Here is a 25,538-nt window from a genome sequence, read left to right on the forward strand (position 1 = left end):
TTCACAATAGCTATTCAAAATAGTAGACTTAAATAAACTCTACGAATTAATTCGTTACAAGTAGTCGTTTTGTTACAGATGCCAACAAAACCATATCTCCGTCCGATGTTTACATGACAACCGCACCCACTCATAGTAAATACAAAATGATGAATGATGTGTTTATTTGAACGTTTGCGGGCAAAACACGAGTGAAGATTACTCACACACATGTAATGCTTGACATGATTATTTGATCGTGTCCGAGGGCCTTTACTACCTTCCCCAATTAAAAGCGGTAGCGGATCGTTTTTTACCTGTTAGCATCGATGCGGCAACCCACAAGACGGAGCTAACTCATACACCAATACACATGCAAAGTTTTTCTGCTTTTACCAACACATACACAATACTAACTTTATATAGTTAAATGGCAATCTCGGTAGTTAGAGTGGCAACATTCATTAACCCTATTTTTTGTATGTGTAAAGTGCTGAACAGAACACATAGACGACGACAAGCGACATCTGTCAAATATTAGTACATACGCGTTCTTATGGACAAAGCGTTTTAGACAACAGCACAAAAGGGTTGAAGTCTTCGCTGTCGCCATATTAGAAATGTTTCCAGTTTTGCCGACGACAATGGCTACTGTAGTGCTGCCACTAATATGTGAAATGTAAAATTATTCAAGGTTCTAACAAGTAAGACATTATTTTGCCAGCAGAAGCGTAAAATAGCTTTCATATATCATTTATTTATTTAAAACAAATAAATCGACCTATTTTTAAATTTTTTGCACAAATAATTTTACTTTAAACTAAATATGTAAATTTGATTAAAGTGAAATTCCTATTTAATATGTCGCTGACGTCTTCAAAATGTTCAAGACGCTGGCTTCAAAGCGACATTTCTATTCAGCCGTCGCTACGTCGTGTCGTGTTTGTCGTCTTTGTGTTCAGCACTTAAGAGAGAGATGCAAGTTCTACAATGAACTATTCAAAATCGCTGTCATGGCCGCCATTCATATGAAAAGAAATTGTGAAGTGAGTGGATGTCAGTGCGTATCAGTAATTTGTTACTGATATTATTTTATATTTATAGTAAATTTTCTCTTTACAGAGCGGTACTATGTTTGACTGGGTGCTGCAGAGTATTTTAAAGGGATATAATTGCAGAAAATTCTTGGAAGTGGAAACAAATTCCCAAAATACATCTTAGATGGTATCCATAAAAAACGCAAAATTCGACGAAGATGGCAGCAAACTAGGTCGGCTGCCCTCAAAACTGAGCTTAATAGACGTTCATCGGAACAAAAATTAGAAATTATTCCTTCAAAACGTATTTGTCCACACTCACTGTTGATAAATCTACCGATTATTCGCTCTGGAAAGCTAACAAATTAATAAACAAATAAAACATGTCGCACAAATAAAATTAAACGAAACTGAATGGGCAAAAACGAATGCGCAAAAGGCTGCAGTACTAGTAAAGAAATTAAAAGTCTTATCATGAACGCAAAGCTCAAAAAAGCTCATGGGTTTGATTTAATAACCGGAGAAATATTACGCAATCTACCAAAGAATTGTATAAACAAATTTTAAACACTGTAAACAGTGCATTATACTTAAGATACGTTCCATATCTTTGGAAAGTATCTGAAGTTATTATGATATCTAAGCCTCATAAAGAGGCTTAAATCAATAATAGATCGAAAACATCTTATACCAGTACATCAGTTCGGATTACCTGATCATCGTTAAACAATTGAAAATGCTATGGATAAAAAGAGGGTTTGTTCGGCGGCCTTCTTAGACGTGTGTCAGGCTTTTGATAGAGTTTGGCATTCGGGTCTACTGCTGAAATTGAAATGCATGTTAGCCAAACAGTATTGAGAAATAATTGCTTCCTACCTAAAAGATAGATACTTTCGCATAAATCAAGATGATGTATACTCAAACTTGCAACCGATAGAAGCGGGTGTTCCCCAGGGAAGCGTGTTGGGGCCAATGCTTTACTTGCATTTTACAAGTGATATCCCCACTGACTCAAGTTATGTGACAGCTACATTTGCGGATGACACAGTCCAGTTAGCAGCAGGAGAGTCAACCTCAATATCTACCCTTCGAGTGCAAACAGCAGTCAATGCAATTACTAAATGGGCTTCCAAGAGGCGTATTATATTAAACGATTAATGCACGTAGACTTTACTTAAAAAAAAACATCATACCATCCCATTTATATAAATGGTACTCCTATACCACATCACAATAATGCTAAGTACCTAGGAATCACCCTAGATGCTAAGCTTCGCTGGAAAGAGCATGTCAAGAAAAAAAGTGTGAGCTTGATTTAAAATTTGTTTAGTTTTACCATCTAGTCGGTAGGAGATCCACGCTTTCAATTGAAAACCAGCTGTTTGTATATAATCAAGTACTAAAGCCAAATTGGGCCTATGGAGCTCAACCACGGGGTTGCTCAAGTCAAAACTGTAATGCCTGCATTCAGCGGTTCCAAAATAGTAGTAAATCATCATATCGTACAATACAAATTCGAACTAGAATTCGCCAATGATGAAAGACAGAAAGTAACAAAAATCGTGCACCAGAAGTCCATACAAAATGAACAACTACAACAGGTATTATTGAAATTAATTTAATTGCAAAATTAAAACAAAATATTTTTGATATTCTACTTTGGACTTTGGAGTAGCAGTTTCACTACTTATTTTTGACGTGCTATACACAGTGTTTGCTATGATGCCCTTGGATCTACACAATGTTTAGTTAACATAGTAACAGAGCTCAAAAAACAATTGAGGCGCAGAAGTTGCTTATCGTGCTTCTGATTTGACTATGCAGGAGTTATTAAACTGAACTTACAATTTACAATTTACAACCTCATTTTCAATATTTTGATTGTTAATATATAAATTTTGAACGTTCGCAATAGCACTAAATTTATTAATTTAAATGTAAAATATATGTAATTAGCATCTATATACAAATGACTGTACGAATATTTGTAACAATAGTAGTGAAATTTAATTTGTATTGCATAAAAACACAAAAAATCAATACTAAAAACCTTTGAGAAACTGTAAATTACTAAAATTTAATAATTAATACTAACTGTATATGTAAAATATGAAAATTTTATCAATGTATAAATGATAGCCGCCAACACGTTTGTAAAAATTAAAGTTTGCCTTGTACTGAATTGCTAATCTTTAAAAAATAATCTATAATAATTATTAAAAGTATAAAATACCATACAAATTTATAAATGTAAATACCTCATACACTTAAATATATAAAAATGTGGTGATTATTGTGGTTCCCGCTTTGATTAGAATTAATTTAGTAATATATTTTAAGCGCCGATGCGCACGAGTCGCTGCCAGGTTCTATTGGTTATTTATTGGTTATTCCCATTTATGCTATATTCGTGTCAGCATTCCTGGAAGTGCGCTTAACTTGCTGGCATGATGTTGACAAATTCATAAGTTTAATTTAAAGATTTATACAAATTAAATATAGTTGTGGCAAGGCCAAACTTCAATCAATATCATCAACTCAAATGCAACCCTGCAATATAATGTATTGATGCTGATATGGCAACACAGAAATGTCATCTGTTCGATTCTTACTTTTTCTGGTGCATCCTTCACAATGCATTGCCGGAGGACTAACGAGCGACAAAACCAAGTACCACACCGTCGTGGCCACAATAGAAAGCAACGTGCTAGCTCAAATAAGTGACATAATTTTGAATTCCCTAAACAGTGACTTATATCTCATGCTAAAAAATCGCCTAATCCCACAATTTGCTGACTCGGAGCAAAAACGTGTTAAAAAGTTACTGCAAGAGCAAGAGCTTGGTGACATGCGGCCATCACAGCTCTTGCGCGAAATGCGTAGTTTAGCCGGCAGCGAAATAAATGACAACATTCTAAAATCCATTTGCAATGAACCTCTGCACAAACTAGCCCTGGTCGCAGACAAGATTAGTGAGGTTAGCGACACAGGTACACGTGGTCGAAGCCTAACACACAACCACGCAAGCGCAATCCAGCATCGAGAAACAATTAGCTGAAATTGTAAAAGAGATAGCTTCGATTAAAGCAAATATTAATCATCGATCCAGAAGTCGTAGCAGGAACCGTCCTCCATCTCGTTCCGGCAAGCAAAACGACAGTTCAAATGGTTTGCGCTGGTTAAACTAACTAGTCTGTCGTCAATGGCGGTCGACGACAGGCTCAACAACACAAACCGCCGCTTAATCGTTCGAGACAAAAAATCCGCAATGAATTTCCTTATCGACACAGGAGCCGAAGTCAGCGTAATTCCACCGACGCAACAACAACGAAGACATCCTGACAAAAATTACTACATTTACGCAGCAAATAAGTCGACCATAAAAGCGTATGGTGAAAAAGTTATGTCCCTCAATTTGTGTATACGCCGCCAAATTTCCTGGAACTTTATCATTGCCGACATGTCGCAAGCCATCATCGGAACGGATTTTTTGCGCCGGGTATACCACCAGATTCCTGAGGAACCAAACGACATTCCAAAGACAGCAATTACTACGCCATTTGGCATGTTTGAATTTCCGTTCAAGTGTTTTGGTCTTAGGAATGCTGGATCACATCTTCCGCGAATACGATTTCGTCTGGCCATATCTCGATGATATATTGATATCATCGAAGGACATGAGCCAACATCTCCAATTAGTATTTGAAAAGCTACGAGAATACGGACTAGTCATCAACCCCTCGAAATGCATACTAGGCCAGCTGCAAGTGAAATTTTTAGGATTAAAAATAAACGGCTATGGAATCTCACCACCAGAAGAACAGGTTCAAGCCATTCGAAATTTGTGTTGGGAGAGAGACTCCGTCGCAGAGTCCTGGCATTCACTCTGGGGGATGAACGTCTAGCCACAATCCGCACCAAAGCGAGGTTCTTCAACATATCGCTGATTTGCGCCCACGCCCCAACGGAAGAGAAGGACGATGTGACCAAAGATGCTTTCTATGAACGCCTAACGTACCTATGAGCGCTGCCCCCGCCACGATGTAAGAGTCTTGGCGATTTTAACGCCAGGTTGGGTAAAGAAGGTGTCTTTGGCACAACAGTCGGAAAATTCAGCATCCATGACGAAACATCGCCAAACGGTCTGAGGCTGATCGACTTCGCTGGGGCCCGAAATATCGTCGTCTGTAGAGAAAACAGACTGCCTACCTCGCAACGTTGCAAACGACCACAACACGTGCGGGATGGGATAGATACCGAGAGCTGAAGAGGGAAGCGAGACGCATCTGCAGACAAAAAAAGAAAAAGGCCCAAATGCGTGCGTACGAAGAGCTTGAGAAGCTGGCAGACAGAGGTAATGCTCGAAAATTAAAAAAAAAAATGAAGCGACTTAACGAAGGTTTCAAGACCGAAGCATCCTCATGTAGAGACCAAGGTGGTAATCTGGTAACCGATGTCCAGGGCATACTAGGATTATGGAGGGAATGGCAGAGAGAGTACAACACCAGGAGATGGCGAACCCGATCCCACAATCGATGACGATGGAACAGATGTTCCATTACCCAACCATGAAGAAATTCGAATAGCAATCATCCTCTTGAAGAACAACAAAGCAGCGGGGGCCGATAGATTACCGACAGAGCTATTCAAATACGGCGGCGAAGAACTGATAAGGTGCATGCATCAGTTTATTTGCAGAATATGATCGGAATAAAGCATGCCTGACGATTGGAATCTCAGTGTGCCCTGCCCAATCCATAAAAAGGGAGATCCCACAAGCTGCGCCAACTACCGTGGTATCAGCCTCCTAAATATCGCATACAAGGTTCTATCGAGCGTACTGTGTGAAAGACTAAAGCCCACCGTTAACAAACTGATTGGACCTTATCAGTGAGGCTTTAGACCTGGAAAATCGACAACTGACCAGATATTCACCATGCGCCAAATCTTGGAGAAGACCCGTGAAAAGAGGATCGACACACACCACCTTTTTGTCGATTTTAAAGCTGCTTTCGACAGCACGAAAAGGAGCTGCCTTTATGCCGCGATGTCTGAATTTGGTATCCCTACAAAACTAATACGGCTGTGTAAGTTGACGTTGAGCAACACCAAAAGCTCTGTCATGATTGGGAAGGACCTCTCCGAGCCGTTCGATACCAAGCGAGGTTTCAGACAAGGTGACTCACTATCGTGTGACTTCTTTAACCTGATGCTGGAAAAAATTATAAGAGCTGCAGAGCTAAATAGAGAAGGTACAATCTTCTACAAGAGTGTACAGCTCCTGGCGTACGCCGATGATATTGATGTCATCAGAAGCAACAACCGCGCCGTTTGTTCTGCTTTTTCCCGCATGAATAAGGAGGCGAAGCGAATGGGTCTGGAGGTGAATGAAGACAAGACGAAATATCTCCTATCATCAAGCAAACAGTCGGCGCATTCGCGTCTTGGCTCCCACGTCACTGTTGACAGTCATAACTTCGAGGTCGTAGATAATTTCGTATACCTGGGAACCAGAATCAACAACACGAACAATGTCAGCCTCGAAATCCAGCGCAGAATAACTCTTACCAACAGGTGCTACTTTGGACTGAGTAAGCAATTGAACAGTAAAGTCCTCTCTCGACGAACCAAAATCAAGCTCTACAAGCCGCATATCATTCCCGTCCTGTTTTATGGTGCAGAAGCTTGGACGGTGTCAACATCAGATGAGACGACACTAGGAGTTTTCGAGAGGAAAATTTTGCACAAGATTTATGGTCCTCAGAACATTGGCAACGGCGAATACCGCAGACGATGAGCTGTAAAAGTTATACGACGACATTGACATAGTTCAGCGAATAAAAAGACAGCGGCTACGCTGGCTAGGTCATGTTGTCCGAATGGACGAAAACGCTCCAGCCCTGAAAGTGTTCGATGCAGTACCCGACGGAGGAAGCCGAGGAAAGGGAAGACCTCCACTCCAACTGGCGCCGAACTGCGAAGGAGAGAGAGAGAGGTGGCGCACTATCGTCGATTCGGCTATAACCGGCTAAACGGTTGCAACGCCAATCACATACATACATACCATATCATGTGATTTGCGACGTTTCCTCGGCATGATAAACTTTTTTCGAAGTCTTTTACCCTGCGCCGCAAAAACACAAATGAGCTTAGAATGGACTGACGAAGCAAAAGAGGCATTTCAGCAATGCAAAAACGAGTTATGTAATGCAACTCTACTCGCTTACCCCGAACCCGCGGCGCAACTAAGTTTAACTGTAGATGCTTCGGGAACTGCTGTAGGAGCTATACTACAACAACACGATAACAACCAGTGGCAACCACTAGGCTTTCATTCCGAACGCCTTACCGAACCACAAACAAGACACAGCACTTACGATCGAGAACTATTAGCGGCGTACAAAGCAGTGAAATATTTTCAACCTATGCTGGAAGGTAGAGCATTTTTCATCCTTACGGACCACAAACCTTTACAATATGTGTTCCGGCAAAAGCTAGATAAGGCATCCCCGCGTCAAATCCGTCATTCTGAATTTATCGCACAATTTACAACAGACATTCGATACATCTCCGCAAAAGACAACAACTTGCAGATACAATGTCATGCATCGACGCCATACATACTCCAAACACTATCGACTTCGCCAAACTTGCGGAGAGTCAAAAGTCCGACTCAGATATCAAAGATTTACTTAATTCGAATTGCAACCTAACAATCAAAACTTTTCCGATTCCAGGCACAGATATACAAATCTTTTGCGATGTGAGCACCACCAAAGTCCAACCGTACTTAACTCCTTCATTTCGCAGAACAGCTTTCGACTCAATACACAACATGGCACACACCGGCGCCGCTATAACCACAAAATTAATCGCGGAGAAGTTCGTGTGGCCTGGTCTCCGAAAAGATTGCCGCTTATGGTCCAGGCAGTGCATCCCATGTCAACGCCACAACAGAGCACCACAATCAACATTTATGTTACCGGAACAACGATTTGACCATATCAACATGGACATTGTAGGGCCATTATCAACTTGCAAGGGATATTGATACTGCTTGACTATAGTCGATAGCTATTTCCGGTGATTGGAGGCATAACCGCTAGAAGACATGGCGACAGAAACAATAGCATTCAATTTCTACACTGGATCGCCAGACTTGGAGTACCGAGTAGAATAACAACGGATTAGTGCAGACAATTTGAATCTGCACTCTTCCGAGACCTTTCTACACATTTAGACGTGAAACATTTACGTACAACCTAATATCACCCAGCGTCAATTGGGCTTATTGATAGGTGGCATAGATCTTTGAAAACAGCAATAAAATGCTACATGACAGACAACTGGCTCGAAGTACTCCCACTAATTCTTTAATTCTTTTAGGTTTTCGTTCATCATAGAGAGAGGATTTAAAAGCGACACCCGCTGAAATGGTTTACGGAAACACTCTTCGATAACCTGGTCAGTTCTTTTCGGAAGAACATATGCACAACACTAACGAATGCGAATTCGTCCAAATTTTACGCTTACGCATGCAGGCACTGAAGCCGTCACCAACAACAAATAACTAAGCGCATGCACCGTTCGTGGAAAAGAATTTACAGTCAACACCATCAGTTATCGTACGCAATTCGTCAGCCTCTTCAACCTCCATACGAGGGACCATTTCCCGTAGTCGAACGAAATGACAAATTTTTCAAAGTCAAAATCCGAGGAAAGGACGTGAACATTTCCATGAACCGGTTAAAATCAGCTTTCGTCGCAGAGGGTAAACAAACCCCGTCCAATCAAACAACTAAGCCGAAGGAATACCAAACAAAATCTGGACAACGAGTACGATTTCGCTTTCTCGCATTGGGGGGAGTGTTGTGGCAGGGCCAAACTTCAATCACTATCATCAACTTAAATGCAAGCCTGCAATATAATTTATTGATGCTGATATGTCAACACAGAAATGTCATCTGTTCGATTCTTCCTTTTTCTGGTGATCTCGCAGCAGCAGCTTTACACATCCTTCTTGAAATCATAAATCATTTATTATTATTGTGGACATCCCACATAGCAAAAGATTGCGGTTTGTGCCACAAAAATAAAACAACAATTACAATTTTTTTCATTTTTAAACGAAAAAGTAGGTGACCTATAGAAAGAAACCATTGAACCACATTTATGTAACTAAACGGTGATCCAACAAATGACGAATACATTTCACTCCTGTGACTAACGGGTGACCATGAAAATGATAAATCGAACAATATCCACTGATGGCTGATTAAATGAAAGAGGGCTCTGCTAACAACAGAGTGGGTGGCTTTCCAAAACAATAGAAAAATTTGAGCAGAGAGCATAGGCAGCATTTGATCTAATGAGAGAGAGCGAGCAAGATAATCACACCGACATGCAGTAAAAGACGAGAGATGTTAACTTTTTTCCTGCTGCTAGAACAAGAGAGACCAATAATTTAATACAGGCGTTTTTTACTGATAACCAATACACCATAACATAAGTAACTCAACTCGTCCTGCATTCTTCTTCTTCTTGACTGGCGTAGAAACCGATTACGCAGTTATAGCCGAGGCCACAACAATGCGCCACGCACCTCTCCTTTTGGCAGTTTAGCGCCAATTGGTAATACCAAGTGAAGACAGGTCCTTCTCCACCTGGTCCTTCCATCGCAGTGGAGGCCTCCCTCTTCCTCGGCTACCACCAGCAGGTACTGCATCGAACACCTTCAGAGCTGAGGCAATTTCGTCTGTTCGAACAATATTATTCGCAGGACTATGTCTATGCCGTCGAATAACACAAACAACTCATCATTCCATCTTCTGCGGTATTCGCCTTTGCCAATGTTTAAGGGACCATAAATCTTCCGCAAAACCTTTTTCTCGAAAACTCCTAGTGCCGTCTCATCGGATGTTGACATCATCCACGCTTATGCACCATAAACTAGAACGAGAATGATGAGGGCCTTGTAGAGTTTAGTTTTTGTTCGTCGAGAGATAACTTTCAATTGCCAACTCAGTCCATAGTAGCACCTGTTGGCAAGAGTGATTCAGCGTTGGATTTAAAGGCTGACATTATTATCGGTGTTGATGCTGGTGCCTAGGTATACGAAATTATCTACAACTTCAAAGTTGACTGTCTACAGTGACGCGGGAGCCAAGACGAGAATGCGCTGACTGTTTGTTTGATGACAGGAGATATTTCGTCTTGTCCTCATTCACCACCAGATCCATACGCTTCGCTTCCTTATCCAGTCTGGAAAAAGCAGAACTAACGGCGGGGGTGTTGCTTCCAATGATATCAATATCATCGGCGTACGCCAGCAGCTGTACACTCTTATAGAATATTGTACCTTCTCTATTTAGCTCTGCTGCTCGTATTTATTTCTCCAGCATCAGGTTAAAGAAGTCACACGATAGTGAGTAACCTTGTCTGAAACCTCGTTTGGAGGCTTATCCCACGGTAGTTGGCGTATCTTGTGGGGTCTCCTGTTTTTGTGGACCTTATCAGTTCTTCACCGCCGCATTGGGATAGCTCGTCCGGCAATCCATTGGCCCCGCCGCTTGATTGTTTTTCCAGCGGGTAATTGATACTTGAATTTCTTCATGGTCGGGTAATGGAACATCTGTTCCGTCGTCATCGACAAACTCAGTGTGCTCTGGGCATCAACCATTAGATCAGCTCTGGGGGTCCCCAGGTCTTGAAACCTTCTGTTAGTCACCGGATCTTTTTCGAGCATTACCCCTGTCGCCCAGCTTGCCAAGCTCTTCAAACTCACGCATTTCGGCCTCTTTCTTTTTTTGTCTGCAAATGCGTCTCGCTTCCCTCTTCAGCTCTCGGTATCTTTCCTGTACCGCTCGTGCTGCGGTCAATCGCAACATTCCTGTCTGTTTTCTCTTCACTGTGAGACGACAATCCTCATCAAACCAGCTGTTTTTTTTTTACTTTTCCGAAAGCCAATAGTTTCGATTGCAGCTGTACGTAAGGAGTTTGATATGCCGACCCACTGTTCCCTTATACCGAGATGCTGATGTGTGCTCTCAGAGAGCCAAAGGCCAAAGGCACTTTCTTTATCCACCCTAGCGTTAAAATCGCCAAGCACGATTTTGACTTCGTGGCAGGGGCAGTGCTCATAGGTACGTTCTAGGCGCTCATAGAAGGTATCTTTGATCACTTCGTCCTTCTCTTCCGTCAGGGCGTGAGCGCAAATATGCGCTATGTTGAAGAACCTCGCATTGATGCGGATTGTGGCTAGACGTTCATCGACTGGAGTGAATGCCAGAACTCGACGACGGAGTCTCTCTCATACCACTGGCCGCTGTAGTAGATGTCACAAGGACCCTCCTTCTTCCGTCCTTGTCCCGTCTTTCGCATTTCTTGGATTGCTCCTTATCCGAAGCTGTTGCTGCCTGTTCATTGGTTATTCGTTTTTACGTGGTGGGTCCCAAACTCTACGCACAACCGCATAAGTAGGATTCGCCTTCTCACTTTATCTCGGCAACAAACGGATTGCTGTTGGCTACCCTCTGTTACTTGGTCTAAGATCGGAAGTCGTGAGCTGCTTGAACCACTTGCAAAAGAATCGTTCCTGGTCACTCCCTAGTGAATGGCAGTCAGAAACTTTCCTCACTTAGGCGAACTTCTTCATATGACTTTATCCTCTATCCATCGTCTTGCAGGGCATCTCTTAATAAAAGCGGACACTTTTTATCAAATATCAATATGTTTAGCTGAATTGCTGTCAAGAATGATAGAATACAAGATTAAGCCATTCGTTTACAGTTAGCTTTTTGGGTTTTAATTTCTTGTTACGTGGCGCAATAAAGAACCCCAAACCCGCAAGCAAAACAAAAAACGAAAGAAAAACTGACAAATTGCACGGTAGTAAAAAACAATAAAACCAAGGATAGTGCTTAATTATTACTTAAAATTCTAAATGAAAAATATATTTAGTTTTTAATATGAGGTAGGTCTGGTTGTAATAACAATAAAAAGAATAAATGGTATAAAAATAGTTATTTCTCTTTTCCAGAGAGCTGCAACGGGTATATCATTTTCGTGCACACTCGAATGTCCACTCTGATTTTGTTTGATCAAACTTTTCGGTATGAATACACGTATTGATCGTTTGGAGACATGTTCAAAACGAACGAGCCTTTCGCGACACTCGAAACACAAGCATATATGCTTGTTTTAACAGAGTGCCGAGTTGACACTCGTTTGTGAACGAGCTGGCACTCTAACCCGATCGTATTGAATGTGATCGAGTCACACACGAGTGTGCACAAAATTTCAGAATATGTATGTATGTAATTGGCAGTCATGCTATTATTGCGTAGTGATTGTCAACGATTATTGGTTTTGTTTGTTTTGTTTACTTTTTATAATTCATAATGACAACGATAGAAAATTCGGGTTGTGAGAACATTTCCAATGGCACAAACACCTTATCTGGTCTACACCTGAAATGTGTGATTTAAAAAAAATTAAATATTTAAGTGCAATGAAATATTTCTAATTTATGATTTATGAATTAATAAATAAAATAAGTTTTGAGTGAATTCTATTCTTAAATTGAATTATTCTTTTATAATATGTACTATGTACGTCTAATATTCAAATTATTCAACCAAAAAAGCTAAGACAGAACGCGTCATCCCGACGCCAACATACATACATATGTGTGTACGTATGTTTATCTATTATTTTTTGGTCTTCGCCACTCGAGTGTGTCGATCACAATCAACACGTGCACGACACACCCGAAAATATAATATACATAAAATCCGAGTTTGCTGCTTGCACTCGAAGATAGGACCGTCGTGATTGTTCGTTTGCGTTATTTTCGCTTCGGGTTCCAAACTCGATCGAACACGTGTTTGAAGAGTGTTACGACACACTCGTACCGAATTTAAGCTAGTGTGATTGAACACACTCGAACATACCCGAAACTGCCCTCTGCTCTTTTCCAACCTGCAAAAAACAGGGCAGAAAATTTGTTTTCAATGTTGTTAACTAAAATGATATTGTATCCACTTCATGTTCAATTTTTTTCACTGTACCCAGCATTTCCATTTGACAATTCTTTTGTTGCCTATTCTCATTCGAGGGTCCTGATTTCGTCGCTATGTCGTAATCTTGTCTTTTATCATTCTTAAAATGTTGATGTGAAATTTTATTGTACCGAGAAACTTCGTTTTTTGCAGCCAGCTTTGCTACTGAATGCTCTGTCAAAATCGAATTTATAAATGAATCTTTCACTTCAATAAAATTTACATATTTAGTTTAAAGTGAAATAATTTACGCAAAAAATGTAGACACTTGCGATTTATTTGTTTTAAGCAATCGATTGTTATTATAAATGATATATCAAAGCTATTTTACATTTCTGCTGGCAAAATAACATCATACTTGTGAGAACTTTGAATAATTTTACATTTCACAAGTTAGTGGCAGCTCTACAGTGCTCCCGCAGTTTCAATGAAAGTTTCTATGCCATTCTTAAGGGCGAATTGACAAAAGTACCCGAAGCTATTGTGTACGTGTGATCGTTCATCCCTTTCTTGCACATTACATTCATCATTTAGCAATGTATATATACCTCTTGCACAGTTTGGGGAATGGTATTGGTACAAACACGGATGAAAGACCCAATACTGCGAACGAAAACTACATGTGCAGTTTCAGTACTGCGACCCACAAAAGACCAGAAACTATACCCGCTATTTTCGGTTTGTTCTACTAAAATCCCAAATGAGAATTTAATAACAAAATCATTAATTATATTTCATATTTATTTAAAATATCATGCCATTTAGGTGTTTATTATTATATTTACTTTATAAGTGTATTATCGTACTACACTATATACATATGTAAAACGTATCGAATATTTGAACAATTTTTGCTATCTGACAAAGGCTGGAGGAAGAGTGGCAAATGTCAAATACCCTGAGCGGCCTGGAAGTGTAAGCTGCGCACATTATGTGAGGACTATTTTGGTTTCTTTAGGAGATTTGGAAGATCTGTTCTTTCATTAATTTCATTAGTACTAGATTCGTCCATTTTCTGGGAGGGGGGTTTCTATAAAATATAAAGTAAAATTAGAATTTTTACAACGTAAAAGTTGGTAAAAATTACCTTATGTATCAGGAATTCTAAATCTAGCATTGGCAACGTTCTAGTCTTAACATCCATGCTCTTGGTGTAGTATTTCCATTGAACTAATTTCGGTGAATCCATGTCCTTGTAAAGCGATACAAGAACGTTGTGATTTCTCAATACAAGGTGAAAATGAATCAAAAAAGTCCTCCTAATTGAACATACAAGAAGTTTTTAAATTTCTATGATCACAAACATTCACTTAAATTTACCTTTTAATTTCTATGTTTCAGTTGCTGGTATGGCCAACTGAGGTGCCGGTAAGTGCAAAAATACTGCATCTGCTTTGCCCTCTAGCTCATTGGCAAAACCCAGTTGACACACGTCGCGACGATAAACGGTTACAAAATCACCTAAACCATGTGGTTCCAATTCTTGTGCTTGTGTTGACCAATAGGTTTAATTGCACGTAAAAAAGTGACATTAAACCTAATACATACATATCTGGTGTGTAAATGATTTGTGTTCCATGTAGCAGCGTTTGCATCCATATTTCTGGATTTGCTTGCAGCACATATTCCATCGCTTCGAAAGTTCTACACTGCTACCATAAGTGGCACCAATTACGTTACGTACCTTTAACGCGCCATATGAGGTTTGAAATATCTGTATGGAAAATTAATTAGAATTTAAGGCAAGATAATATTATTATATTCAACAATTATTTACGTATTCAATGGTTTTGCCTTGATGTTGACCATTGTTGGCGTAGCTTCTATTGCGTGCTTCTAATTGACAGTGCAATGAAGTATTACTGTATCCACCCTCTTCAATTCCATATTTTGGCTTTAGAAAACTTTTATTTTACGTTTTACTTATTTAAAAATGCGTGCTTCAATAATTTAAACTTTAATTAGGCTGCAGATCACTGAATTAAATAAAACACGCAAAATAATACTTCACAACCAGCCATGATATAAATCAAAACAAAACTTGTTCAAACACGAGAACTTTGTTTGTTTCTTTCTATCATTCAGGGCATATTTATGAGAGAAGAGTTGAGTTAAATGTTTAAGCACATTTTACCCTTTGTTGCGTATGTATGTATGTAGTGGTGTTATTAAAATTTCTTTGAATGTGTTGGAGTTTCAGTACCCATGACTGGCTGGGATTGTCGTCGGCAAAATTAGAAACATAGCAATTTCATTGTTGCCGTACTAACATCTTTCACTTCAATAAAATTTACGTATATATTTTAAAGTGAAATTATTTACACAAAAAATGTAAAAATTTGCGATTTATTTGTTTTAAATAATGGATTGTTATTATAAATGATATATCAAAGCAATTTTACATTTCTGCTGGCAAAATAACGTCATACTTATGAGAACTTAGAATAATTTTACGTTTCTAATTTGTCGACAACGACAACTACAAGCCTGTTGTCGCTTAGTCGTACTGTTGTCAAAAAAACTGTGCCCATAAGAACGCTTGTATATTAATATTTGACAGATGTCGCTCGTCGCTTGTCGTTGTCTATGTGTTCATCATTTATGTGTTCAGCACATGATTCGTCACATATTTTAAATGACAATTCATTGGATACAATAGTTAGCATAAAATATTGTATGCCAACTATTGCATACCGTAGATATATGTGATGTACACAGGCAATTTGCAAAGGAAAACAATTGTCATACAGTAATATTTAGCCAGTCGACATTCTCGTTAATTTACAAAAGTAAGTATTATTTTTTGAAATGGGAACTGTAAAAAAGGGGGCTGATTTTGTCAAAGCTATAACAAGCATAATAACCAAATCAACTGGGTTCGAAAGAACAATGAAAAAGGTGAAACTTCATCAATATAGATTTAATTAGATTATTTTCTATAAGAATGAAATTTACTCGTACATGCAGTATTCTTAATTTGGGCAACTCTTGGAACAAGTTTTTAGGTGTTTCTTTACGATAACGTGAAGACTTAAGTACTCCCGTTTAAGTGCCGTTCTCGCTCAAGTGACATTTTGCGGCATTGTTTTTCTCTAAATTTACATATTAAGCTCCCCGCTTAAATGCGTGTAATATTTGAGGAAACTTTAGTATACTATCCCAGGCTTTCGGTAACAAAATGGGTATCGTTGGAAAGAGGAGGTTCTCCAGATTAAGAATATATATACATATAGCTCTCGGGGTCGGCTTTAGTATACCGTCCCACGATTTCGGGGTTAAAATGAATATGGCGGATAGAGGAGGATCTCCAGATTACCAATATATATAATTATTGCCGCCGCATATTTATAGTTTCTGAGATATTTGCAATTAAAGATATAAAATTAACAATTTTCAACACGTTATTTCTCACTGTATATTGATTTTTTTCACATATATTTTGCACATTATTCATATTGAAAATTACAACCTTTTGTCAATGCGAATATTGTTGTCGAAACTTCCCCAATCGCAGACAACTTGTGCCTTAACTTGTTTTTTTTTGTTTTAAATTTAAGATTTTTCTGGAGCAAAAATGTGCAAAAAGCTAGGAAAAACAATTTTTTCTCATTTTTTTAAATTATGAGCTTTTCAGACCAAAAAACATGATCCTTTAATTTTTTCAAAAATTTGTTCGAGTGAAACAAAAAAACGGCTGGCTGAATTAATTTGATTTTTTTGTAGGGTTTCTGTGGGCATATTGAACTGTAAAAGGCACACTTAACATTAGTGGTTTCCTCAATATTTTCGATCTAGCGCACGATTTTCCAAAAAACCACCAAAATCCCTTTTTTGTTACATTTTCAAATTCATGCGACAATAAGAAAATAATTTTTTTTGGAAAATCAATGGCTAGTCGTTAATGAGAATTCATTCAAGTTCTTGAAACCCACCATTAACTTTCTGTGCGATCATTGGTTGCTGAGATATCGATAATCAAAGACAAAAAGATCCTTTTCCATTTGAATTCAATTTCCATCCTATCTCGACGAGAAGTGGACATATCGAGGTGTTCAAAAAACCAAATTAAAGCTAAATAAACAAAGTATCCGATCCTAATAGTGGTTAAGCTAAACAAACTTTTTTCACGCCCCGTAAACACAAAAAAAAAAAATTAAAAAATTAAAAAATTTTTTTACTGGTTTTTTGTTGCTGGTTTTTCTACGATTACTCAAAAACCGCACAGGTTAAAAATTTTTAAAGTTCTAATCCAAAAACTAGACACTTGGAGCTATAGTTTCCTTCTTTATCGATTTCTTGTACGACCATTTCTTTCGAAGTTACGGCCTGTTGAAATTTGCCCAAAAATTTAATTTTGATCCCTTAATTTTTTCCAGTAGTGTAGTTTCCTTACATCGCAATGATATGTTGTGAAAATAGGCCAAATCGCTTCACAATCACGCCTACTTCCTATATACCAGAACTTTGAAGACAATCTGAGTCGTTTACTTTACAATATATAAAGTAAGTACTAGTGAAGATATCGATGCTTCTAACCTAATATTATGGTTTCCAACTTTCAATGGACTTTATACAATATATATGACGAATATGTGGGTCAAATTGTGTATTATATAATATAAATAAAGTTTAATAAATAAATTGCGAGAGTATAAAATGTTCGGTTACACCCGAACTTAGCCCTTCCTTACTTGTTATACATATTTTATATAGTATACTTTATGTAACGAGACACATCTTTAAAGCAGTCCTTAATGGATTTTATGCTTATCTTTATTGACTCTAAAAAACGGTTTCACTGTGCTTGGTGCACTTACGTTTATCTGCCCAACAGTTTTAGTCTTCCATCTTTATTTGATTTTTTTTAATTGGAGATATATTGGAAAGATGGAAAGGCTTAGTGCTGGCGTGTATACCAAAAGAAGTAGTGGAGAAATCTGCGTCCTGAAAACTTTCTTCTAAAATATGTGATACTTCCAGAGTCTCATACTCCCCGCTTGCGGCTAATCTGACTTCTCTACTTGGTGGTCCAGCTAATTACCGAACCGCATCAATTTCGCAACAGCTTCTTCCAAAGGAGATAGTAGTAACTGTTGATTAACTCTTCCTCTTGTTGGTCTAGTTTCGGACTTTTTGTGTTCTATTTTTTCTTCGTTTTGAATTTTAAGATCTTTCGTATCTTAAATATAGTCTGAGATCTAAAAATGCTATTTTTTTAACTTTATGCCAACCATCTCCGACACGAGATGGCGGTGCGAATGGATTTAGTTTTTTGGAAATATCCCTCCAATATACACTGTTTCCGATTTCGAATTTTCATCTTTACCTCAAATATTCCTTTAAAAAACGCATCGTTTCTATGTCGCTCTCAATTATGGCAACGACAAAGAACGACTGTTTCCATGTCGTTTCTAAACTCGTTTCAAATTGGGGAATCTCAATCTATTTATAGGTTTTCGGCAAGAATGGTAGAATAAATGAATGTTAAACATTTATTTTGTTAAATAAAAGAAGAGGAATTTTGGCAAAAACAGAGGAATTTTCGCAAAAAGAGGAATTTGTGGATGAATTTATATATGGTATCTACAATGTGGCAGCGCTTGTTTTCCGCATAATTGTAAACACATAAATCTTAGAATGAAAGGTGATTTTTAAAACAAGTAATTTTTGTTTAAAAAACTTTAAATAAATGTAAAATTTGAATTTTATTGAATGTTAGTAATGTAATTTCTAATATTTGAAGTGAAAAAAGAGTGTAAAATGTGTTAAAGTGTGTGAAATTGCTTGTTGAAAATTTTGATTTTTTTTTATCTTTAAAGCGGTATATCTCGAAAACTAGGCGTCTGCGGTACCTATAACCCTATATATTTTTTAATCGGGAGGACGTTCTCTTTCCAACGGTGCCCTCAGATCGCCATACTAATCGGAATTGTGCCATCAATTGGTTTCAATAAAAAGTGTTTATTTTGGGCTAATTAACCTAAAAATGAACTCAAATCTTGGCGCCCCAGTAAGTAAAGGTTATGTCGAAAACTACTAAAAGTGCGTTAATTCACAAACAAAAAACGGCGTCAACCCTCAATTTTACAGAAGAAATGGAATAGGAATCTGCACTCAGGTTTTTTAATTCTAATGACACGGATAAAACATGAGCAAAATCCGATCACAATCACGCCAACTCCTTATACAGTTGATCTCCTTTTTGCACGGTTAACTGGGACAGTAAATTATCCGTGCAAAAATAAACCGTGCAAAAAAACACAGATTTTAATATAAAACTCTCTATAAGGACAAATTTACAAAAAAAATCGTGCAAAAAAGATAAACGTTTAAAAAATATCTAATTTTATATGTGAATCTATCTATTCGTACAGTGAGAACTTACACAATTAAAACACTATATATTTTCATGGTATTATATACATATGTATTACTTTTAAAAGGAACGAACAAAACAGGGAAAGTTAACAAAATGAATATAATATAAAATACGTTTATGGTTTAAAAAAATCAGTCATTAATCGCTGCGTCTTCTTTTCTTTCACTTCTTCATAAAGCTCACGGTAGCATTCTACTGCTTCATTTAATTGGCGCTGGAATCTTGCAGACCGTTCCGTGTTTGGGTCGAAGTTGAGGAAATGATTTTCTAACTCCATCGCTATGTTTAATCCATTTTGGATCAAAGATGCACTAAGACCAGCTGCGTTTGAATGTGCCGCCCTGTCCTCATCATTATCTTTGTTGTCATTACAATCGTTTTCTGCAAAATTTTGCAAAATCTCATCATCGGAAATAACAACATTTTCGAAAAGTTCATTGATATCTTCAATGGTTATATCGTGGAATCCTTCTCCTCCGATCGCGTGGGAAACTTGGAAAATATCGGCATATTCAGATAGTGTCTCATTCTCAGTATCCATTACCGCTACATCCGCCCACAGGTTTTTCCAGCACCTATTTAAAGTGGTTTTCTTAATTTCTCTTACAGAGCAACTAATGCAGTCTATGCAGTTTTTTAAATCGAATGTTTTACGCAGATATTACGTTCATTTCGTTATTTGTTTCAATTTCGTTTATTATGTGTTGAAAAGAATGCTTCACATAATAACGTTTAAAAGTAGCAATAATGCCCTGATCGAGTGGTTGTATTAACGACGTCGTATTAGGAGGTAGAAACATTATCTTCACGTTTTTATGGGAAATGTCTGGATGACCAGGAGCGTTGTCTATAACTAGTAAAACTTTGAAATCAAGTTGTTTTGAGCGGAGATACTCTCGAACTTCAGGTACAAAATGATTTAAGAACCAGTCCTTGAAAAGTGAAGCTGTGACCCAAGCCTTTTTATTTGCCATCCAATGGACCGGAAGCTTGGTTTTATCAATACCTGAGGAACAAATTAGCGAATTAAAATACATATCAGTGTTAGAAACAAAACATTCTAACTGACCTTTTAAGGCCCTATGGTTAAGATTTTTGTTAACAAGAAGAGGTTTCAACATTTTGTCTCCTGATGCATTGCTGCATAACAACAACGTGATACGCTCCTTTGCTACTTTAAAACCTTTCACAGACTTTTCTTGCTTTGCCACATAAGTCCGACTAGGCATTTTTTTCCAAAAGAGTGCGGTCTCATCCGCATTGAATACTTGGTGAGCCTCATAAGTGGAAGGTTCTTCGTTTTTAATTGTAACATAAAATTGTTGCATCTTTGCTTTTATACACCTTGTATCAATAGGAATCCTCTTTACTGCATTGTCATCAATCCAACATAAAAGTGCACGTTCTGCTTTCAAAATTGCAACATCGCGAACATAAAACCCACTTAAAAAGCACCCAGTACTGGCGGCTGCAACCACTTTTCTTATCGTTGTTTCATTCCTCCTTATGGTACGAATTGTTGCTTCGTGTATATTTCTACGCTTTGATATTGTTGCAATCTTTTCTCCCGCTTTTAATTCATCTAAAATTTTAATTTTTTCCTTTAAATTTAATTTTCTTCGCTTGGACGCCATATCGCTGTGTTTTCTTATGACATTTCTTTATTTACCTTTTTTATCAATTCTTTACTTTGACATCCAATAACAGCAGTGTACTTTTAAGTAAGTAAAATTGAGAGTTGCATTTGTTTGAATAACACTGTGATAGTTTTTTCCAAAAAAAAAAGACAAGACCAAATTCGACGGTTTCCCCCTATTTCGGGTCCTACGAATCGAACTGCATCATTACTTTTTTGAGTTACAATCATGGTTTCATACAAAATTTTTTTTTTGAAGTTTTTCATCAAAGTGGCCCATTGTAAGAGAAAGGCACTTTTTTCTTCGGTCTCTAACTTTTTTAATGTTGACTTTTTTGGTAAACTTTCTTTGGCAAAGCTTCTCAGAATAAGTCTGTCTTTAAGTTCTTAGAGGACTGTAAACCCCAAAATCAATGTTTTTGTGTCCTTATAGCCAATATATCGAAAAAACTGAAATTTAATTCATTTTTTTAATGTTTTTGCCCTCAGGTTTCGTCAATATTTTAATTTACCCTTTGATACTTATACATTAAGTGACACCCCATCACATTATAAACCAATATAATGTATGTATTAAAATATCTGAGGGATTTACCTATATTTTCGGTGAAAAATTACCCTTAGGCACTGAGTTCTTCATGTTCGATATCAGAGGCCTTGAAAAGTCATGGTCCGATTTTGACAATTTTTCCACAAGTGATGTCACAGCTCAAATACAGTATTTGTCTAGAGTTTTATTCCGCTAGCTTCATTGGTTCCTTATGAATACATTATAAAGTGAACGAATCAGATGGAATTCAGAATTGAGTTATATGGGAAGTAGACGTAGTTGTGAACCGATTTCGCCCATATTCGACCCGTGTCATCAGGGTGTCTAGAAAGTGTTATATACCGATATATATATATATATATATATTTCATTGAAATCAGTCGAATAGTTCTTGAGATATGATTTTTGACCCATAAGTGGGCGACGCCACGTCCATTTTCCCGCCCACGAGAGTTTTCATGCCCACTCTTTTCCAAAAAAATTACATCCAAATGTGCCCCTCCCTAATGGGATCCTATGTTCCAAATTTCATTTTCATAACTTTATTTATGGCTTAGTTATGACACTGTATAGGTTTTCGGTTTCCACCATTTTGTGGGCGTGGCAGTGGACCGATTTTGCCCATTTTCGAAAGCAGGGTGCCAAGGAACATATGTTCCAAGTTTCATTAAGATATCTTAATGTTTACTCAAGTTATCGCTTGCACGGACAGACGGACAGACATCCGGATTTCAAATCCACTCGTCATCCTGATCATTTATATATATATAACCCCATATCTAACTCTTTTATTTCTTGGTGACACAAACAACCGTTATGTGAACAAAACTATAATACTCTGTGCAACAGTTTGCGAGAGTATAAAAATCGCTGAAATCGGGCTATAAGTTTTCAAGGGCCCAGATACCGAACATGAGGACCTGAGTGCTTGTGACCAATTTTTTACAGAAAATATCATTAAATATCAATTATTCTAAAAAGATGTTTTCCTTATAATAATGTGACTATGTGCCAAAAATGGTTAAAATCGGGTAATACTTCCTCAAGCCCCCATACACCATGTACCATAAATAATGTTTTCGACGTTAGTGAACAAATTTCTCGTTTTCTTTCCGAAACCAAACAAAAATATTTACAACAAGTAACGACGGGCTAAGTTCGGGTGTAACTGAAATTTTCAAACTCTCTTTTTATACTCTCGCAACAAAGTTGCTAAGAGGGTATATAGTTTTGTTGACGTAACAGTTGTTTATAACACCCAAAACTAAACGAGTTAGATATAGGGTTATACATACCAAACTGATCAAGGTGAAGAGTGGAGTTCAAATCCGGATGTCTGTAAAATTTGGTACAATGAATCGCACTATGAAGGGGCATATTTGGATGTAATTTTTTGAGAAGTGGGCGTGGCCCGCCCTCAAATAGGTTTTTGTATATATCTCGCAAACCAATGAAGCTATATAAACCAAACTTTCTGCAGTCGTTTCTTTTAGCCACTTCTTAATACAGTCCATATGGTTTTTGACCCATAAGTGGGCGACGCCACGCCCATTTTCCATTTTGTAAAAAAAAAATCTGAGTGCAGTTTCCATCTGCCATTTCTTATGCGAAATTTAGTGTTTCTGACGTTTTTCGTTAGTGAGTTAACCCATTTTTAGTATTTTTCAACATAACTTTTGTATGGGAGGTGGGCGTGGTTATTATCAAATTTCATTTATTTTCATGGCGTGTGATGGGGTACACAAGGGGAGTGAATACAAGTAATATGTAAATATAACCTAAAATTTCTTGGATCTCACTTTTTTGAAAATTCTCGCGAAATAGCGGATATACTCGTTGAAATAGTAAGCCTTTAAACAAGGGTTATTCAAACACCCTTGTCTCTCACATATTATAAATTAAGTAAAATGTAATTTTTATAGATTTCTTTAAAATGGTAAATTAATTTGTTAAATTATTGTTGTTTTTCAATACATAGATAAATATTTCCTTAGGACAAGCTTATAGATAGTTTATATTATTTCAAAGAAACTGTTTTTATGGTAAACTGAGCCGAATAATTTAATGTTAGCAAAATTATTCTAAGAGTCCACAAATCTTGTATTTGAAATATTTTTGTAGTATTTCTCATTCATTTAATTTTTTTAATCGGGGTAAGTGTTGAATATTTATTAAAAAGAACCTTTATTTTGGAGCGAAATATTAATAAAGCCAGAGGACATTGATCTACTGTTTAGCTATGACAGATAAGACTATATGTGAGCTTTTAATTATTATTGAATAAATAATTGAATTAGCTAATTAATTTCATCTAATTGTCTCACGAAAAGAAGAAAAGTGCAAATTAAGTGGAATTTATTGGACAGAAATTAATTTTCCAGCAAGACAATTAGCAACCTAATGTTGCAAGAAAACTGTTGATTTCTGGCAGTCTTGAAATATAAATATTCTCGATCGGCCTGCAATCAGTCTCGACCTAAACCCGTGGTCTATGTTATCTGTCAAGGCTTCGGATAGGGGCGGCAATTTGATAACGTAAAATGCATAACAAATTCCATTGTCGGAATGGAAAACAATTAATCAAAGATTTATCCATTATTTAATTAATTCTATGCCCAGACGGCTGACATCATAGTAAACTATATATTATTCTCTTAACTATTAAAACTATAACAAATAATATGACATCCCTATTATGTATCTATAATAGCCTGAGTCCAGTCGCCCAAAGGCTACCGTAGACCGAAAAATTAAGCAAAAATAAATGTTTCCAAAAACTAACTGTATCATTCGTTGAATTACACTAGTGATTGTATACACATGATTTGTTTTTAACCGATTTGAATTTTAGAATACGCACAGTCCCTCACACACAAAGTTTGTACATGTTTGACTCCACAAATCCAAAACCAAAAATTCTTAAGTGGTTTTCCGGGAAGATTTCGATGGATATAAGCATCGGAAGTTGTGATTCTGAAGACGATTATAAGGTAAACTGTAAATTATTCCCTATTTTCCTTAAAAAACACAACTTTTTTAAAGCAGGGTCAAAATGTTGCAGACATTCAGCCCTATTGTAAACTTCTTCTTCTTCTTGACTGGCGTAGACACCGCTTACGCAGTTATAGCCGAGTCCAAAACAGCGCGCCACGTATCCCTCTTTCTGGCAGTTTGGCGCCAATTGATTATACCAAGCGAAGCCATGTCCCTCTCCACCTGGTCCTTCCATCGGAGTGGAGGTCTCCCTCTTCCTCGGCTTCCACCAGCGGGTACTGCATCGAATACTTTCAGAGCTGGAGCACTTTCATCCATTCGAACAACATGACCTAGCCAGCGTAGCCGCTGTTTTTTTATTCGCTGGACTATGTCTATGTCGTCGAATAACACATACAGCTCATCGTTCCATCGTCTGCGGTATTTGCCGTTGCCAATGTTTAAGGGACCATAAATCTTCCGCAAAACCTTTCTCTCGAAAACTCCTAGTGCCGTCTCATCGGATGTTGACATCGTCCACGCTTCTGCACCGTAAAGTAGGACGGGAATGATGAGGGACTTGTAGAGTTTGGTTTTTGTTCGTCGAGAGAGGACTTTACTTTTCAATTGCCTACTATGTCCATAGTAGCACCTGTTGGCAAGAGTGATTCTGCGTTGGATTTCCAGGCTGACATTGTTATTGCTGTTAATACTGGTTCCCAGGTAGACGAAATTATCTACAACTTCAAAGTTATGACTGTCAACAGTGACGTGGGAGCCAAGACGCGAATGCGCTGACTGTTTGTTTGATGACAGGAGATATTTCGTCTTGTCCTCGTTCACCACCAGACCCATACGCTTCGCTTCCTTATCCAGTCTGGAAAAAGCAGAACTACGGCGCGGGTGTTGTTTCCAATGATATCGA

The 25,538-nt window shown here is 37.7% G+C and overlaps 2 protein-coding genes and 2 long non-coding RNA genes across 10 annotated transcripts in view; 2 read left to right on the forward strand and 2 right to left on the reverse strand.

Annotated features, from left to right (window-relative positions):
* The first annotated feature begins 817 nt into the window (after nt 1-817).
* On the forward strand, nt 818-3,546 carry LOC128921514 (uncharacterized). Of its 3 annotated transcripts, XR_008470950.1 has the most exons (3): nt 941-1,039; nt 1,102-2,617; nt 2,692-3,546. It is a non-coding gene; the product is annotated as an uncharacterized LOC128921514 (long non-coding RNA). The 3 variants fall into 3 exon arrangements; XR_008470951.1 differs by having other exon boundaries at nt 818-1,039; nt 1,102-3,546; XR_008470952.1 differs by having other exon boundaries at nt 957-1,025; nt 1,102-3,546.
* Nucleotides 3,547-10,473: 6,927 nt separating this feature from the next.
* On the reverse strand, nt 10,474-13,347 carry LOC128921588 (uncharacterized). The gene is made up of 3 exons (XR_008471026.1): nt 13,085-13,347; nt 12,968-12,995; nt 10,474-12,484 (listed from the first exon to the last, which is right to left on the reverse strand). It is a non-coding gene; the product is annotated as an uncharacterized LOC128921588 (long non-coding RNA).
* A 2,133-nt stretch (nt 13,348-15,480) lies between these two features.
* The window catches only part of LOC105219810 (acyl-coenzyme A thioesterase 13-like), a 138,937-nt gene continuing 128,879 nt past the window's right edge, over nt 15,481-25,538 (forward strand). The window contains exons 1-2 of one of the 5 annotated variants that reach the window (XM_054229271.1): nt 15,731-15,864; nt 24,492-24,630. In XM_054229271.1, coding sequence (XP_054085246.1) covers nt 24,526-24,630 — 105 coding nt within the window. In that variant the 5' untranslated portion in view covers nt 15,731-15,864; nt 24,492-24,525. Of the gene's footprint in view, nt 15,974-24,491; nt 24,631-25,538 lie in introns of all 5 variants that reach the window. The other 4 variants (XM_054229272.1, XM_054229270.1, XM_054229269.1 and 1 more) reach the window with 4 other exon arrangements.
* LOC105210775 (tigger transposable element-derived protein 1-like) lies at nt 18,531-24,496 on the reverse strand. The gene has a single exon (XM_054229268.1). It carries the CDS (start codon nt 21,086-21,088, stop codon nt 20,105-20,107), a length of 984 nt encoding a protein of 327 aa, XP_054085243.1. The 5' UTR covers nt 21,089-24,496; the 3' UTR covers nt 18,531-20,104.

This window comes from Zeugodacus cucurbitae, chromosome 4, assembly GCF_028554725.1.
Source record: "Zeugodacus cucurbitae isolate PBARC_wt_2022May chromosome 4, idZeuCucr1.2, whole genome shotgun sequence".
In the NCBI taxonomy this organism is placed as follows: domain Eukaryota; kingdom Metazoa; phylum Arthropoda; class Insecta; order Diptera; family Tephritidae; genus Zeugodacus; species Zeugodacus cucurbitae.